Source organism: Saccoglossus kowalevskii, chromosome 3 (assembly GCF_978046115.1).
Source record: "Saccoglossus kowalevskii chromosome 3, keSacKowa6.1, whole genome shotgun sequence".
Classification (NCBI taxonomy): domain Eukaryota; kingdom Metazoa; phylum Hemichordata; class Enteropneusta; family Harrimaniidae; genus Saccoglossus; species Saccoglossus kowalevskii.
The window spans coordinates 18,769,367-18,789,392 of NC_140643.1; the positions used below are offsets into that span (position 1 = coordinate 18,769,367).

At 36.8% G+C, this 20,026-nt stretch overlaps 1 protein-coding gene and 1 long non-coding RNA gene across 2 annotated transcripts; both read right to left on the reverse strand.

The window, feature by feature from the left end:
• Positions 1 to 3,656: 3,656 nt before the first annotated feature.
• Positions 3,657 to 8,245, reverse strand: LOC102808355 (uncharacterized). Its single transcript, XM_006820894.3, has 5 exons — positions 8,108 to 8,245; positions 5,946 to 6,036; positions 5,532 to 5,655; positions 4,421 to 5,018; positions 3,657 to 3,859 (listed from the first exon to the last, which is right to left on the reverse strand). The coding sequence occupies exons 2-4, from the start codon at positions 6,003 to 6,005 to the stop codon at positions 4,426 to 4,428; spliced, it is 777 nt and encodes a 258-aa protein (XP_006820957.1). The 5' UTR covers positions 6,006 to 6,036; positions 8,108 to 8,245; the 3' UTR covers positions 3,657 to 3,859; positions 4,421 to 4,425.
• Positions 8,246 to 18,985: 10,740 nt separating this feature from the next.
• Positions 18,986 to 20,005, reverse strand: LOC144359143 (uncharacterized). Its single transcript, XR_013421939.1, has 3 exons — positions 19,883 to 20,005; positions 19,715 to 19,787; positions 18,986 to 19,409 (listed from the first exon to the last, which is right to left on the reverse strand). It is a non-coding gene; the product is annotated as an uncharacterized LOC144359143 (long non-coding RNA).
• Between the last annotated feature and the right edge of the window lie 21 nt (positions 20,006 to 20,026).

A 20,026-nucleotide genomic window follows, 5' to 3' on the forward strand; every position in this document is an offset into this window, starting at 1 on the left:
GGAAGGATAGAAAATTAATGTGAATGGCAAACTAGCTTCTGTTTTTCAAAGAAAGGCCCGTCCACCCCAAACAGTGCTTTGTACAATCAAACAATGTTCACAGTCAATTCAGGCGTATATTTTCTCACATACACAGTGGCGATAATGATGAAGATTTTGACTTCGACTGTGTTCCAATCTCGTAAATTCGGGTGGTACGTAATTAATATTGTAATAACATGTGCATATTTGACCATTTCTGTTTCTTCATTGTAAGAGTCAATGACGACGCACCTAACTTCGTAATTTTATTTTCCCTCAAAGACGTAATATCCCCCTCAATCTGTCACACAGTGAATTAAAATTGTCATTTGCACTTTTCCGAAGGGGTGCTCGAGTAAGCGCCCACCCCTAAAAAAATCCGATTTTATGAGTTGAGGACCGTGGGCGCTAACATGGTCGAGTACGGTATTTATGTTGGTGGCATGGCAAATAGTGTAACTCTCAGTAATGCTTATCTGATACTTTGGAGCAAAGTCATATATTCAATGTTATATATTTCATAATTCATCAAAATCAGACTTTTTTGATTAAAATATGATCTAATCAGAACATGTGTGATTATCGTATAACCTTTAAACATGACAAAGTCTTCCCACATTTGCAGTACATTCATGGGGGCTACATGCAGATAACATGAATCACAACATTTCTTCAACAGTTGGTCTTCATTGCAGCGTGCAGCTGGGACTTTCGTCAACATCGTTCTTTCTCTCTGTGCATATGCAATATTTTCTCGGCTATATATTATTATTTAATTTAATTATATATTTAATATTTTCGCAGCAGATATCAATCAAACTTTGTACACTAATGGAACAATGTAATGCTGTGTTTGATATGCACATCAATTTATTTCAATAAGTTCACACATTTCACTATTAATCACTTTCCGAAACCCTTTAACTGCCAATGTTCAATTGAGTACAGTTTAAAACATGTTTAGAGCCGACCACAAAACACATGGGTCAGCTTGACTGACTACAGAAAGCATGCATATGACTACACGTGTAGAACAGTGAGTGCAACGACAGGGGGAATGGAAGGAAAAGGGAGTCTTGTGATCTCTTTAGTATAAGGTAATTTTGCCTTTGAAATATACAACATTACGATACGGTCGTAACTCTCGTCGGACTTTTGAAATTTTGAAATTTTCAAGTCAAAAGCCCATGAACTAATTACTAACACGCTATTGAATATAGTGTAGAATGTGTTTAACACTATGAAAATGTGGATTAGGAAAAGCTTGCAACTCCCTATACTGAAACATTAACATTTTGTGAAATAAACTATCAAGTACGCAATTTATTCTGCCTTGTGAATAAGACACTTGTAACATAAATAGGAAATGCTAACAATTTGGAATTTGAACTTTTTATAGAATAACTAACAGAATTTATTTTCCTTTTTTTTTCGAAATTTGCAGTGAAGAAGTATTTTATACGCGATATCAACTTTGCGACGTGCAGTCTTAGGGCGCTATATTCTGGAATGGTGAGTCATTGTATAATCAAATCTTTGAAACTGAGAACTCAAGGTGGACGTACAAAACGTATATTGTATTAATTGTCAAACCTATCACACCTAGTTGTAGTTAGTAAGACCCGAACAATGTAATAACACAAGATATATATGGGTACTGTATGGGTGTACACCCACTTAGGTATTTTCACTGAACCATAGATTGGAGAATGACGTAAAACCTGGCACGTGACCTGATTAAATGAACACGCATAATAATAATAATTGATGATAATGATTTTATGGTATCTTGGAGCACGTGCACTCATTACGCGATCTGATCCAATTGCATGTATGCGAGGAAGCTGGTGGATTTGGGCAACGCCAAGCGTGCTTGGGCTAGTGACTATAACAAATGTTGTGTGATGTTACAGGTGACTGTTTTGTGACCAGTTATGTTGAACCACATACCCCCTGATAGATGGACTGTAGTTGAACCACACACCGGGAAAGGTCTTCCACATGTGTCAGCGTGTGGCTGTGAAGGCAATTGAGAGACCATTATTCAGTACAAAATTGCGCCGAGAGTCTACCGTACTAACTGCGTTGCCTTCAGTCAGGTGAAAAGTTGAACTACTGAAAACACCCGGCAACGTAGATTTCACACTCAGAAACACCACCAGATAACCCTGTTCGAGGCGGCAGTTTTATTGTAATGAATTGTATTGTTGTGAGAGCATTCTTTATAATTTAACGTCCCATCATGTTGATTACATTACGTTGTCAGCCAAGCATAGTTATTATTTGTTTTGTTTATACAATGTTTGCTTGAATTTACGTATGCGAACGTTGCGCATCTTTGGGCTTAATAAATGATTCTGTAATTTACTTGAACGTGTTCCTTGCATCGATAAAGTAATCTCTTGTAACGCTCATCAGCGTTTCTGTTGTGTGCGGACCACGCAGAAACTGTAACCAACGCAAGAACGTGATAGTACGTTTTGGCTTTTTTTATTTTTTGAAACCTCTTGGCATTTGCAAATTATATAAATTGGGTAGACGAAATATGGTTGTCGCTATATAAAACATGAAAAGGTCATGAAACTAAAAGTGGTATTGTACCCCCTTTCTCTTTTGGGTCGATGCGTGCTAACGCTATTTTAATAATGAATGCACACTTCAGTATTGATAAAACTAATGTAAATTGCTCGTATAATAATTTTTGTTAAATGATAACACCTAGGTCTTTCATACAACCAATCTTTCGTAAATCATGAGCACTACCTATAGGTATAGGAGATGTAAAAAAATCAATGTAAAAGATAAGACTTTTACATTTATTATGATTGATACCTAAAGGCAATAATATCAAATAGGTCAAATAGACTGCAACTAAGTCAATGAACAACAACATCCAGTAAATCATGCAAATTATATGCAAATTATTGGAATACATTTTGCATGAAAGTATTGATGAATAGTAGCACGTGATGTTACTTTACGTCGTGACACAAATGGGTTTGTTGCTTTTGTTTACACCACGAAAAAGCGATAACATTTAAATATTTAGCAATCGGTCAATGATTTACACCAATACAAAAGATGTATTGTACACCTTTTACATTTGCCCATGAACAATTCAATGTATAACATTGATATGATCTTTCCAACAACATTTATTTTTTCTCGCAGAAACCTCCATCGGAAATCCAGTAGCCCAGTCGCTAGAGGCTCTAGATTCTGTGGTTGATGTTACGGATTCAAACATCTTCTTTTTCCAACTTTTTCAATAATTGAGGATCCCCTCGTCGACTCCAGATGTTGTCACGGTACTTTGCTAAAGCTGCTCAGTCCTACCCAAGGTTTGATTCACAATGTCGGTTTGAAAAAAAATAAGGCAATGTTGGTTTACAAAATATGCCACATGTATCTGTATTAATTACACTCTGTAGCCAGTAGCAAGTGTAGCCAGTTTACAATCGGCATGAGGACAAAAATAAACCAGCGACAAGAAGAATGGGTCACGTGACCAGAAGTGGTATGAATCAATGAGAGTATATCTTTTGACGATTATTCTGTATGTGTAAGATCTTAATTAAGTAATTAAATAACGTTTCTTTTCACACATAAATGATGCATGGTAAGACACAAGGATCTTGCTTTTTCTACATACTTTATTGTGTGTTCGTGCAATAAAATATACAAGCGATTTTAATCATGTATATATATATATTAACTTGTTCTCATAAATATGACCGCATCTTCGGGGAGATTTATTTCCTAATAGCTAAGGCCGTAATTATCCATATAATCCCATTAGCATCGTAGTATACAATCATTCATAGCTTTGTTAATTCCCCTAAATAAAAAAGCGGAATAAAATTATTAGAGATTATAGGTTTATATAAGAGTTTAAGCTAATTGTCACATTTAGTAGATTTCAGCTCAAAATATTATCTCGGTTGATTGTGTAAACAACCTTCATAAACGAAACCATCGGGCAAGTCACCGAGTATCCAGTGCAGAGCCTGTTAATGCAGTGTCACAATAAAATAGAAAATCAGAGGCGGCGGCACGAAGTTTTGCATGGAGGGACGAGATCTGCTCACCAACCTCGCCGACCTTACTAGGGGGGTCCGGGGTCATGTTCCTCCTAAAAAATTGAAATCTAGACTCCTTGAAACGCTTTTTCCTGTATTTTGAGGGGCAAATTTTGCGGACACAAAAGGTTTCAGCTTGATTTTGGAGGGGCGACGCCACTCTGTCCACCTGGGGCCGCCGCCACTGAAAATGTTTGGATTGATAGGTTCAATATTAAATAATCAACCTAGCCTAAATAAAAACGAAAATGTAAAAATAAATATATTTCAATATAAATGAGTATCAGAGTCGGAGTTGAACAAAAAGGAAAAATACTAACCGTATTTATTTTTCAAACGATACAGAAATAACACATCGGCTGCTTGCAATTTCACCTTGCCAGAACGAGGTATAGGTAGGTCTCTCCCACAAACCACATGTAATTCCAATACCAATGACCTCGCCGTTTTTATTCACGGATATATCACCAACAAAACCATTCAGATTCACAAGCGACCAGAATCCTTGTACGCCAGGTCTTGTCCACAATTGACCACCTAATCCTACACCTATTAATCGTCCATCTGGTAGCACCGATAAAGATTTCACGAATCCACTGTATGGCACAGGACCAGACCATGTACCCTGGACACCAGGACGAGTATATAACAGGAAGTTGATGCCAACACCAACGAGTGAACCATCGGGCAATTGAGTGACGTCCAACATGAAACCACTATTCGCCACAGGTCCCACCCAAATTGAATTTACAGTGGCCTTGGTATACAATAGAAGATTTAAACCCACACCTAGGAGAGTGCCATCCTGCAGAGCTGTTATTGAAATTACACAGCAGCTGTAGGGTGCTGGACCAGACCATGTCCCCTGAATATCACTTCTAGTGTAGACTTGAAGATCGAGTCCAACGCCATATATAGCTGAAAATAAGAACAGTCTGTATAATGAAATACGAATGTATCAAATATAAATGTATAATTTATTGCATATTTGTATCTTGAAATGTCATTTAAAACATTCCCTGATAAGTTGTATGGTGTTTTGGTATACTTGTGATTATTTTGGAAGACGAAATGATAACTTTTATAAAGATATCCCGTTAATTTAACCATACGTTTGTTTGCGAATATCCCAAAATATACTAGTTTCATTAAGTTATATATATACTTTCTACGCTGTTAAGTAGTTTTGCAAGACGTGTATGTGAGATGTAATCACAAAGAATTCTCTATAATTGTGAATTCACTCAATATCACAACATTTTTCACAGTGACAGGATTGTCTGGCAATGTTTAATTCCCTCCATTATATTATTTTATTTATTTTCAATCGGGATGCGGTGTATTTTCATTCGCTTCTAAACAATATAGAACTGTAAATGGAAAGAAATAGTAAAAACATATTTCATCTCCAAAATAAACTATTGTACTTACTTGTTGGAACTGCATTCCTAGTTTGCAGATCTTTATCTGCAGATAATTGCTCATCTGTCAAAACATGCGACCAGTCAGCTCCTGGGAACCCAATTTGTTCTTCTGTTTCCGTCTGATTTTCCTCCTAGAATAATAATTAAATTATAACACGTTTATTAGATTGCAACTGATTGCTTAGGTTGCAATGCACTACAATTGCCTCGATTAATAATGTTTTTATAAGGCAGAATAGAAGTCAATTAAAGCGGGGGAGTCGTCACCTGCGCATGCGTCAGATGACCATAGCGTGTCATTGTTTACAAACAAGCGTCCACCCTTTGCGTTTTAGCGTGTGTTGTTATCGTCGCTTGGAACTCAATTCCCGCGCGTGCGCAGGTGACGACCCTTTCGCTTTAAATAGCACAGTATAGTTACCATATATACACAGCCAACAACCAGGGTCAACAATAATAGAACAAGACGAAGCGACTCCATATTTGTCAACTAATTCTATCGAACACCAAATCTGAATGGTTAAAAAACGGGAAATGTTGAGTTGTTTTCATAAAAAAAAATTTTACAATAGCAGAAAATTTAATTTATGTTTGTGAATAAATAATGATAAGATACAATAATGTGGATATCAACGCATTGTGGAGGTCGATATGATCGTGTACTGATTACATACTTTGTGTTATCGTTTCCATACACTGCTTTGTGTAAGCTGTTCAGAAATTATTTAAATCATGATTATTATTGTACAACACGTATTACATTTCATTAAAAAGGTGTACCCGGGGGTGTACCACATAAAGACATGGGTAAAAAAAAGAATGACTTTTAATAATTTTGAAAACATTGTTGTACACTGAAAAAAAAACAAAATACGAGGCCGCTATTTGGTGTCGTTTATCTTGTTTATCGAACTTCCATGCTTCCAGCTTCGATGTCTCCCTCCAAGTAAGTGATATTACTCACTCTGATGCCACGTGAATCAAAGATGTCCGCCGCCGACGTCCACAGATGAAATTCTCCGCGATTTCGTAAGTTTAACAAATGAATACAGATATTCAAGGAAGTGTTGATAAGCATCAACAACACAAGTAATTTTTTTGACAACCCGTTATGCACATGAGAATGTACTTTTATATTCATGTCAGCTATTTAGGAAAAAAGTATATTATTGGTATGATATGCAAAATAGGATCATTTGCATACCATCATAAAGTGGAACAGGATCATGAAGAGGTAAGTCGACTCTCAAATGCAAATGGCCTTGAAGAATAGTTTCTGAGACACAAGCCTTGAATCGGAAGATATTAAACTGGCCGGCAGTGGTTGTTTTAGAGTGTGTTTGTCATCTGATGTACGAGGAGCGTTCAATAAGTAATGCTCCTGACCCACTTCCAGTTGTCTGATCTAGATAAAATTTTGCATGAATAATGATTCACATCTCTATGGATTATGTTACAAAAAACAGCTTTGAATTAATTGTAGTTTCTAATTTACAGGTGTTTGAACTGAGTCAGGTGTGAAATGGAGCTAGTTCAGTGTCGCGCAGTGATCCGGTTTCTGTGTTTGAAAGGACGCACACCAAAGAAGACTTTTGATGAAATGAAAGAAACTTATGGTGATGATGCCACATCATATAACCTTGTACAACACATCGTGAATTCAAACATGGCCGGAAGTTTGTGGAAACAGCTCCCAGACATGGTCGTCCCTCTTCTGCCATTGATGAGGCATCTGTTCGTCAAGTTGAGGCAGCCATTTTGGAAGATCAACGCATTACTGTTCACCAAATAGCCCAAGAGGTCAAGATTAGTACAGGGCCGTGGAAACTATCATTTATGACCATTTGCATATGCATAAGGTGTCTGCCAGATGGATTCCCAGGTTGCTCACACCTTTCCAGAAGCAAGAACGCGTCAAGTGCTCCAGGATGAGTGAGTGATGACAGATTTCCTGGCAAAGGGTACCACAATTACAGGAGCCTATTACGCTTCACTTTTGTTGAAATTAAGAGAAGCTATCAAAACCAAGGGGCGGGGCAAGATCAGCAAATGTATCCTCCTCCTGCAGGACAACGCTCCAGTCCACAACTCGCATCTCGTCAAATCAGAGGCACGAGCGTGTGGCTATGAAATCCTCCCCCATACCCCTTACTCTCCTGACCTTGCACCCTCTGACTTTTATCTCTTCCCAGGCATGAAGTTGTTTATGAAAGGAAAGCGTTTCCCAGATAATGCAGCCTTGATTTCTGAAGTTACGACGTGGTTGGAGGACCAACCTGGGGAGTTCTACAAAAACGGAGTCCAGAGCTGCATCAAACGATGGAAGAAATGCATAACGCTGGGTGGTTCCTATGTAACGACAAGCTCACAGTCATCGCAAAAGCATAGGCTACATACGAGACCCCACGAACTGATGCTGTATAATGTTTTTATCTTTTGTGTATGCAGCAAATCGCAGTATTCGTCTAGTGAGTAGCTGATCGCTACAAAATGACTGGCAATCCAACTCATAACTAAGGAAAGCCATTTGAAATCATAATTTAAGTAGCAATGTGTTATGATGAAAAAGTGTACTGTACTTACATGTAGCTGCACAGCGGACCAGAATAATCAAAAATGAAATATTATGCCGGACTATTCCTCTTTTATACAGAATAGCATTTTTTTTACAGTAGGCGTGTATTAAGTGCAAGCCTCATCAGCACTTTTGTAAATATGTTTACACAAGGTAGGTCTGTCCAGGATCGGATACAGGATTTATAAAAGAGGCATTGATATAAAGCCTGTATTATGGATTTTCCATACAGAGAATATCACCTTATGACGTATACTGACCACAGGGAGCCCAGTCATGTGATTGGTTGTTGACAAATGTTGAACAGGCCACGCCTTCAACTGTGCCGCGCGTTCGGGCAAACCGTTAGGAATTCCCAAATGGAGTCAATTTGTGTAGTTTTCTTGATTTATTCTACAGATACCGGTAAAATGTAGGCAAGGCTTTGGCGAAATTTGAAGGAGCAACTAATATTCTTCAACCTGGTATTTTTTTTTAGATTTTATTTTTCATTCTTTTCGTCTGTTTTTTCGAGTTTAAAAAATGTGAGCTGGCTGGAGCCTTCATCCCTTGTCTATTTCTTACACTAGATACCAGCCGATAACCCCCCCCCCCTCGCTCATAGAGACTGCGTATTACAGTTGATTATAATTCCTGGGCTCCCTGTGTACTGACTACTATTTGTTTATAGAAATAACTGATTACACAAGTTCCAAGGGAATTGACACAATATGTCTTACCAATGATAAATTAATATTTTCATCTACTCGATATATCTGCCAAACATAACGATTTTGGTACATTTTCTAGCACAGGTCTGATAGGTTAGCCTGGCTACTCAACATGTGACTGATGTATATATGTACTCTTAATTGTACCTCCTAATAAACATTGGACGTGGGGGAACTTACAACCTCTATGATGTGAGGTAAATATGGCAATATTGTACTCTTAATTCTACCTCTTAATAAACAGTGGACGTGGGGGACTTACATCCTCTATGATGTGAGGTAAATATGGCAATATTGTACTCTTAATTGTATCTCTCAGTAAACAGTGGACGTGGGGGACTTACATCCTCTATGATGTGAGGTAAATATGGCAATATTGTACTCTTAATTGTATCTCTCAGTAAACAGTGGACGTGGGGGACTTACAACCTCTATGATGTGAGGTAAATATGGCAATATTGTACTCTTAATTCTACCTCTTAATAAACAGTGGACGTGGGGGACTTACATCCTCTATGATGTGAGGTAAATATGGCAATATTGTACTCTTAATTGTATCTCTCAGTAAACAGTGGACGTGGGGGACTTACATCCTCTATGATGTGAGGTAAATATGGCAATATTGTACTCTTAATTGTATCTCTCAGTAAACAGTGGACGTGGGGGACTTACAACCTCTATGATGTGAGGTAAATATGGCAATATTGTACTCTTAATTCTACCTCTTAATAAACAGTGGACGTGGGGGACTTACATCCTCTATGATGTGAGGTAAATATGGCAATATTGTACTCTTAATTGTACCTCTCAGTAAACAGTGGACGTGGGGGACTTACATCCTCTATGATGTGAGGTAAATATGGCAATATTGTACTCTTAATTGTATCTCTCAGTAAACAGTGGACGTGGGGGACTTACAACCTCTATGATGTGAGGTAAATATGGCAATATTGTACTCTTAATTCTACCTCTTAATAAACAGTGGACGTGGGGGAACTTACAACCTCTATGATGTGAGGTAAATATGGCAATATTGTACTCTTAATTGTACCTCTCAGTAAACAGTGGACGTGGGGGACTTACATCCTCTATGATGTGAGGTAAATATGGCAATATTGTACTCTTAATTGTATCTCTCAGTAAACAGTGGACGTGGGGGACTTACAACCTCTATGATGTGAGGTAAATATGGCAATATTGTACTCTTAATTCTACCTCTTAATAAACAGTGGACGTGGGGGACTTACAACCTCTATGATGTGAGGTAAATATGGCAATATTGTACTCTTAATTCTACCTCTTAATAAACAGTGGACGTGGGGGACTTACATCCTCTATGATGTGAGGTAAATATGGCAATATTGTACTCTTAATTGTACCTCTCAGTAAACAGTGGAAGTGGGGGACTTACATCCTCTATGATGTGAGGTAAATATGGCAATATTGTACTCTTAATTGTACCTCTCAGTAAACAGTGGACGTGGGGGAACTTACAACCTCTATGATGTGAGGTAAATATGGCAATATTTTACTAATTGTATCTCTCAGTAAACAGTGGACGTGGGGGACTTACAACCTCCATTATGTGAGGTAAATATGGCAATATTGTACTCTTAATTCTACCTCTTAATAAACAGTGGACGTGGGGGACTTACAACCTCTATGATGTGAGGTAAATATGGCAATATTGTACTAATTGTATCTCTCAGTAAACAGTGGACGTGGGGGAACTTACAACCTCCATTATGTGAGGTAAATATGGCAATATTGTACTAATTGTATCTCTCAGTAAACAGTGGACGTGGGGGACTTACAACCTCCATTATGTGAGGTAAATATGGCAATATTGTACTCTTAATTCTACCTCTTAATAAACAGTGGACGTGGGGGACTTACAACCTCTATGATGTGAGGTAAATATGGCAATATTGTACTCTTAATTTTATCTCTCAGTAAACAGTGGACGTGGGGGAACTTACAACCTCTATGATGTGAGGTAAATATGGCAATATTGTACTCTTAATTGTATCTCTCAGTAAACAGTGGACGTGGGGGAACTTACAACCTCCATTATGTGAGGTAAATATGGCAATATTGTACTAATTGTATCTCTCAGTAAACAGTGGGCTTAGGGAGGTGACAATCTTCGTGATGTGAGGTAAACATGGCAACCACTGTCACCAAGGAATTCGGCATATTATTAGAGTATTATATTCCATTATTTATATGACTCTGTGTTTCTGGGCGTCCAATTTAGAATTCATTGTTTTAACTAAGAATCTTCATGGTCGTTGGATAAATGAATAACCAACATGTACTATTATGTGTTAAATTGGAGACACACAAAGACGTATCTATTACAACATACAATACGGGATTTGATCTCACGAGTGCCGTGCCACTGTGGGCAGATGCGATACCTGTCAGATAACAGAAAGTGTTATGAAAACGGAACAGTGAACAAAGTGGCACTAGTCACAATTGACACAATATAGTGGTCTATTCCTGTAACATGCAGACCAGCAGTTTGGTTTTAAAATGGGTGTGTATGTTCCCTTATGATATAGAGCTTTGGTAATCTGATGTTTCAGGGGTTAGAGCATGTAAGCTTGTTGTTTCTGTTTGATCTCGTCAGGAGATCAATAAAATCATCCTTCAATCAGGCTAACTGTCATTTGAGAATATATTTTAGTAAAATATGTATTATTAGAACTTTACAATTTGTTTACAGACTTTACCAACAACCTATCATGTTATCATCCAGTCAGCAATAAATCGACACTGCTGTGTATTATCCAGTCAGAAAATGCTGTTTTGTTTTACTGTCAGTATGAACAATATAAATGTACCAAACAAATGGAACGAATTATTATTTAAATATGAAAATGCATTATGTAATTCAATGAGTCAATTAACAAATTAATGCGCCTGGAAATCTTAACAGTTTTAATTAATGATAACGTCCTTTTAGTCATAATCTAATCATCAGTTATTATGGCTGTTTATACACAACAATTACTAGGATGAATAAATGTGTTTCGTTTTATCAGTGTACCATCGTAGATGAAAGTCAAGGTATATGAGAGAACTATGCCCATTGTTGTTGGATAATATATTAACCAGTTTGTGACCTTGATCACCTTCGATTTTAGTATGTTTTTAAGTCTATTTTTCTGATTATTGGTTAAATTTACCTAAAATTGTCTTGTTCTTGTGGTTATTATAACTCAAACCATTTTTATCTAATGATCTAATGATTTGGGAGTGTTAGTGGTCACCATTGTTTCCCAACCTAGTTCAGTTATGGTGTAACTGGCAAGTTAACGTAATGTGTAAAATTTGGATGAAATGAAGACGTTTATACTGCTGATAATGAAACCAGATGGTGGTAATGCGCTCTCCATATTAGATAAGTGAACGATAAATTATCTTTTAAATTATCTTACTTTTGCGTGTGGAACATGTGTGCATCTGAAACTTGCTACACAGATGATGCCCGGACCTGATTAGTATTATATTCCATAATTTGCAGCAATTAGTGGATTTTCATTTTTCCCCCCGCTTTTTGGTCTTAATTATTCATGCCTGAACTTTAGCCTTTATGATTTTCCAAAAATCTGGAGATATATAACTACATTATTTTAAGTCTTTTAGACTCAATCTTGACCTGCAAAAAAATCGTGTATTGTTAGTTTGTATTCCTCGATCACTTTGTTACTTTTTCTAGAATATTAATGGTCAAGGTTGTAATAGTTGCGTTTTTTTTATTTATGTTAAACATATTTATTTTTTAAAAATCATTTTCTGACATATTGTTCAAATTATCTTTTCATTCATTTTTCGCAACTTTCCAGTCAGATTTACCGAATTCTCAGACGTTTTCAACTCACGTTTTTGACTTTCCAGCCAAACGTTAATAACAGTTTTTTTTTTAATTTTCATAAAAAGGTCTTTACATTTGCGCGAAATTTCAATACAAATTTGTTTCCAACATAAAAGATTGCCAAATGTTTAGATTTGCTTGGAAATGTGGCCTACATCCTGATACCACCATGCAACGTGACATTACAGACACAAACACCACCAGTCTGAGGTGGTGTTTGTTTTATGATGAATTCAATTGTTGTAAGAGAATACTATAAGGTTATTACGAGAATACCTCAAAGTATGCACAAAGACAGTACAGCTGGAGTATGCAAAGATCGATACGGGCGTGCTGCCTGAGTGCATACTTTGAAGTATTCTCGTAATAACCTTATTATTATACATATTTTCCTTCCAAAGATACACCATGGTAAGGCCGAAATCAAAAATGTTAAAAATAGAATCAGTAAACCTCTTTGTGTGCTCCAGCCCAGTCAAACTCAGGTGGAGGCGGACGCTTACGCGCGTAATCATTCCATATTTGGAATTCGCATTTCCTAATATGGTAGGATGAAAATACCCCGTAAAATACCGCAAAATAACAGCACGCTGTAACTTATGGCGTTGCGGTTACAGATGTATAATAATAATTATTATTACTTTGGTTTACATTGAATACAATGTGTTATTTGCCAGCATAGTTATTATTTGCTTGTTTAATATTTTAGTATGTGTACATTACGCATATTTACGCATAATAAATGTTTACGCAGTTTATTTGAACGCGACCCTTGTATCTGTGTATAAACTGGTCTGTATAATAACACTTATCTGTACATTATGAAGCACACCTGAAAATTGAATGTCCATTGTGTGCTTGGTCACGTGGTAACCGGAACCCACAGAGAGTGAACGAACGAGTTGGCAATTTTTTTATTTTGGAAAATTTTGACATTTGCAAATTAAAATAATTGTAAAGAAAATTATAGTTATCACTATGTAAACCAGCAAGTCGTTTTTGAAACTAAAATTTTGACTAGTGATATTTCAAATAATGAATCTTCCAGTTTTGATTAAACCAATGCAAATTGTTACTTTCACTTGGAAAGCATTGCTGCATTTGATTTGAGAGCTTCAGCCACGGGGGGGGGGGATACCGAAGTTATCTCATCATGATGGGGTTTGCTGATCTGTATACCCTTGTTCTTTTACTCATTTTCTTCATTTCTGGGTGTTTGACAACTACGATGCCTACCGCAGAAAGCGACGGGATATCTACACCAATGCAGATAGCGAGTGGATACCTATACCATGCAGATAGCGACTAGAGGTTATGGGTTATTTTTTCTCTAAATCTTTCACTTTCATCCAACTTGTTGGATTTACCCGGGACAACGCTGTATTACATATATTTGAGCAAATTTGTGCCGTCCGACCCCACTCAACCCCAATCCACCCTCACCACACCCATACAACGGCCCACCCACTTCTCTCTACAAGATACTAAATCGACGACTTCTGAGAGAAATGGGATGTTCTGAAGCTGAGTAATTCATCTCTACATCTTAATTATCTCGTTTTGATTATCTGTGTGTGCTGGACAAATGCTTGAACAATTAACAACCAGTCAAACAAACATATAGACGTGATGCTTACATCGGAGGAATAATAACGTCCCCTAATATATTAACATTTAACAATTTCCATATTATATAACATCTTTCATAATGAAGCTCCAAAACAAATTTTCCAAAAAAAAAAAACTACTTTCCTTCCTGGAGGTATCTCAAAATAGCTTGTACTGAACGCTGCCCCACAGTAACTAGTTAGAATGGTATGAATCGATGAAACCACAAATGATACGCTATGAACAGTTCAAACAGGTCAAAATAATTTCATTATTCTTATTCTAGTAGCACTGTGTTATGATGAGAATATATATTGTACTCACATTTTGAGAGCAACAAACAAACCTCGCTGATCAGTGAACAAAAAGACAATAATCAAAATTAAAAAAAAATATAGTAAACTATTTCTGTCCTATACAGACCTGCATTTTTCCCACGTCAGAGCTTTAGTACAGATAAGGGATTTGATCATGTAAGCTTCTTGATCTGTTGATATCGTCAGCAGATCAATGAATGCATCCTTCAATCAGGCTAACTGTCATCATCTGAGAATATATTTTTGTAATCAAAATATAACATGGATTATTTGAACTGACAATTTTGTCGCACTGTAACTCCATCAAAGCTCTGGTAAAATGGTGTTTTCTTCAACTTATAGATCAATTGAGTACCACTAAAGTGGATGTTTGTGGCTATGAATATCACAACAATGAATGAATGTCGTATTTATGACAATACATAGCGTACGTGATGAGATTTTGACGAATAACGGTCAAAAAACACGAACCGGTAAAAGGACGCGCTGCTGCGCTTAAATAAATAACTGCTGTTCCTTTCTGTCACTAGTCTGACATGTAGACGTTGTAGCGACCTCGCCGGCCGAACAGCATAAGACCTCACTGTGTGGGGTTTGGAGCATCGCGAAAGGTGTAACTCACTCGTCAGGCTTCTCTGTCATGGGGCGTGAAATTCTGAAATTTGTGTGTCATCTAATCTTCACAAACATTCACACAATTCTTAATATATTTGTGATAGGTATTTTTGATGGTTAAAAACCTTTCACTTAGGTAACCGGGATTCGGTCGTTTCCACGCTAGGCTGACAAAAGACACACACAAGCTTCGTTCATGTTCCCAAAACGATTCTCTGCCAAGTCCCTGGTTTTCACCCGAGACAGCATTAAATCCATCTTTATTTCTTGTCACCCCTTAACCAATTGCAATCAGTATAAGAGACTCCAAGGCCTTGCCTTCAAACAAACAACCAATCACATGAAAGTTTTACACATCATAATCAATTAATTACTCGTCAAGCTATCTAGAGAAAACATTTCTATACATTGTCAACACTAACTAATATTGATGGGGTAATAATCTCGCACTAACATTCCACCAAGATACTACCTTTTTTAAACTCGCAAACAACATTGGTTTAGAATTACAGCTACTGTCTTGTATCTTAAAAACTGCAGAGTCATAAGATGTTTTTGGTTGATTTCGACCAGCTCGCCATCTGGTCTTGTCATTAACCTTTATCAGTATATGTCATGACAACCACTGTCAAACTGACTGAAATATAAATCATGATATATTACTCATTGTCACATCGCGGGTTCAGCGAAGACAATGAAAATCGTGTTTACAAATTTAACATGTCACTAAGGGAGCGTAAGAGACAGAAATGTCACCTGACCTGACCGTTATACACATTGATGCTTCCGGGGATTAGTGTTACCGCTTTGTAAATAAGCTACGAGTGGTTCTGTAAACAGTTGCCATGCAAGTGATTAAAAGTGTCATAGACATACCTTCTAAATAAACAATTGCCCGGGCCCTTGAATTGTGCCTTTTATGAAGATATCTGTTAAGATGACTACACACATAGACGTGCCAGTCAGTATTTTTAGCTTAATAAAGGCATAGGAGAGTGGTCCGGGACATTCTGAGAATCCAGTTAAACAAAGTGCCGACTTATGCAAGCTCACAAGTGCCGACTTATGCAAATTTCAAGTATGTCATTGACAGTGCATGGAAGCAATACCTAGGCAATAACAGTGACTATTTCCATATACACCAATGCTCCAGCTAATGCCCAACATGACTCTCCTATCTAGAGTGTGGCATGTGAAAAATAAGTGCTGTGATATGTGGCAAATGTCCCACCGCCTTGGCAGTGGCGGATCTAGGGGGGTTCTTGGGGTCCGGCCCCCCCCCCCCGTTGAAAAAATTATTCAATTTGTTTTTTTATAATATAAAAAAACTCATTAACTTAGTCTGGCGATTTTAAAGTTTGAAAAAAATCCTGTATCCGCCCCTGATTGGCAATAAATTTCCACCAAAAATAGGCAAAACAAATGAATGAAGCCAGCGAATGTGAAAAAGAAAAAAAAATGCATATACGTATATAAATACATAGATAGATAAATAAATGCTTGGGCTTATTCAGATCCCTGCATAAAACCCATGTTAAATACCTGCCACATATCGCGCCGAGGAGGACTAAAACATTGCAAAGAACTGAACTGTTATAGGCCAGCAGTGTACTGAGCCGCTATCATGGTTTACATAAAAAACCCACAAGCACACGGATACAGTCAATATGCAAGGCAAAGAATACGCACAAACATATAGGAAAAGTCAAAACCATTGTAAAAAAAACAAAAACACACAGTCATATAATTACTAACTTTCTGGATCTTCATTTCATCTATAGTAGAACGAGATGAATCAACGCTATAGTCCGCCATCTTTCTCATAATTTGGATGCAAACACTACCTAATGGAGGGACTATAGGTCATAACTTGAGTGGAGTCAATCCTCCTGATTTTGAAAATGCCATGATCAATACGAGTTTAAATTACAGGGTAAGATTATTTTGATCGGGAATAATTTAAAACTTTTAATTCAAATAATTTAAAAATTATTAGCAGTAGCTTGCTTCATTATAAGTATCCCATCCCAATAAATGGTTTATGCTTATTTGAATCGAAACATAACAGGCCACGCCTTTTCTAGATTCAAACTTCCATCCAATCAGTGACTTCCAAATAAAAACAATTCCCCACAAACGCTTTGATGCTGCATAGTACATTAGAGAGGTAGGTGTCAATAGACTTCATTTGATTACAGAAAACGCGCCAATCAGTAACCATGACTCTTGTAATAGCGTCCTCTGCGTCAAAATAAAACGGAAATAAAGAAATTGAACTCAACTGCAGAGGGCCACAATCACAATAGAAAGACCTATTTATGGAGAAAAGGTCTGATATACACCAGATCCGTATACCAGTGATGTACAAATGAAAAGCAGGTATCGAGACTACAACTGCTGTCAGAAATCGGCCCGATACAAATTATTTAGTCCGGAAATCTAATTACAGTATGTTCTGCATATACTGCAATCCATTTTCAGGTAAGATACTAATGTCTCAAAAGTAATATACTATTTGCCTACTGCATGACAAACATGCTGTTGGAGAGAGTTTTCTGGTTCATTAACATCATGTCATTGGCTGTCACATCAGTAATACTTTGTTGTATATGCAAACCCATGAGGGGATGGTTTATGACATGGCCAATAGTGTGATTTCTTTCGAAGAATAGCATATTGGAGTGTGGTGATGTGAGGGGGCGAGCATGAAAGGCTGATTTTAGTGAAAAGCTGTTATATCAACGGTTTATACTAGATTGTTAGCCTTGTCAATTTAACAGTTTCAATTTCAAATATTGGAGAGTAATACCGGTAGTACTTATGGCAATGATGCTATGGTGTGTGATAACTTTAGCAATGTATTTTGATATATCACGTCCTTTGAATCAAACAACAGTTCCACTGGAGGTGGTTCATTGCCCAGTCACCATGTCAACCAAAATAACCTCGAAACAAACCACCAACAGTAAGCACCAAGGCTTAAGATTTTGGGTGAGCTGATGAGTCTTGTCGGCTGGCTTGGCAAACATGAGCTCAACACTCTTTGTGTCAGCCAAATGTGCCTCTCAAATTGCATGAAATAGCGTTTCAGAGGGTTTAGATTTCAAAATGTTTAGAAGGAGCATACCCCGTTAGTAAGGTGAGCAGATCTCGCCCCTCATGCAAAATTCGTGCGGCCGCTTCTGCTGTGTGGCAACCCTGGCGACTCTGATATCAACTGAGCTTCAACTTTTATCACATCTCCAATATAGTTCCGGAGGGAAATAGCTGCTTTAGAAGACAATTGTTGTTTTACATAAGTTCATCTGAGCTCTAATTGCCTTACTCCTAACAGGGTGAGGAGCTTTCATTGACAGCTTTAGATGTATGACAGCGCCTTAAGCTAGGACATTTCCATGGGGTGAAAGGTGTGAATCAGTCAGTTGTCATCAACAATAATCTGAGCATATGTATGCTAAGCAACTAGTTAAGTTACTAGATTCGATTCTTACAAAAAACGTGGAGTATACGGCTATAACACAACTCGTCGAGACCACACAAGTTGTGTATACTGTATAAAGTAGAAATATGTGTAATATGGAAAAGGTATACTCTGAATCACAAGGAAGATCTTCCAGCCTTTGGAATTATTTTGTGTGTGTGTGCATGTACATAAAGTCATTTAAACCCGTTTCTATGTGTGAGACGAATGTTCATGATTCGTACAAATCGTTCATATCAGTACAATTATCAATTGAAGTCTCAATCATGTAGTAAATTTCATATTACAATTTATTCATAATTTTTTCAACATATCATTTATAATTTACATAACCATACATGTCATATTCTGTGTCTAATTCATACATGACACACATTAACACGCTTTAATAATACGTTTATATTGTGAAAATTTCTACAGATGCTAGCTAGAGATTTAGCTAGTCCAGTATTTCATTGGTTAAGGAAATGTTAATTCCTAGAGCTTGTTAGTAAAGTAATAATAGACATTCACGCAGTTGCATTACAGTAATCAAGACTGGACTATATTTTCAAAAGCAGATTTTAATTGGTTGTTCACAGGGTGATAGTTCTTCTGCATCCACGCAATATTGAGTTTCACCTTATCGACAGAACTGTAAAAGCTGTTGGCTGCAGTTCCAGGCATATCGTATTGTTGCTCACCGAATGACATGAGCTTAAATAAATAAATAAATAAATAAATAAATAAATAAATAAATAAATAAATAAATAAATAAATAAATAAATAAATAAATAAATAAATAAATAAATAAATAAATAAATAAATAAATAAAATAAATAAATAAATACAATAAATAAATAAATAAATAAATAAATAAATAAATAAATAAATAAATAAATAAATAAATAAATAAATAAATAAATAAATAAATAAATAAACAAATTGTGTCCTCACATCAATGAGTTTTTATATCGAAATAATGTACAACTAACTAAAATGTCTGATATGTTACATCTTACCATTGACAGATCTGACTCTGTATTCATATAGGATGCAAATAACCATACAATACTGTATGCTGAATCGCCGTGTCTGTAAGCAATTACATAATATATCAACCACATATTTGCAGGTACATTGTAAATACGTATTATCCCAGAATGCACTGAGCTAGCCGATATACTTACGCTTCCTTCAAAGCCTCGAAATTCTCCATTGTAAACTGCCAAGCTAAATGATATCCCACAGGTGAGTTAGTTAGAACGCTTTGGATGACAGAGTTAGCCTCATTTCTTTCCAGAGCAGCTTCCATATAACTAAAGATTACAAAA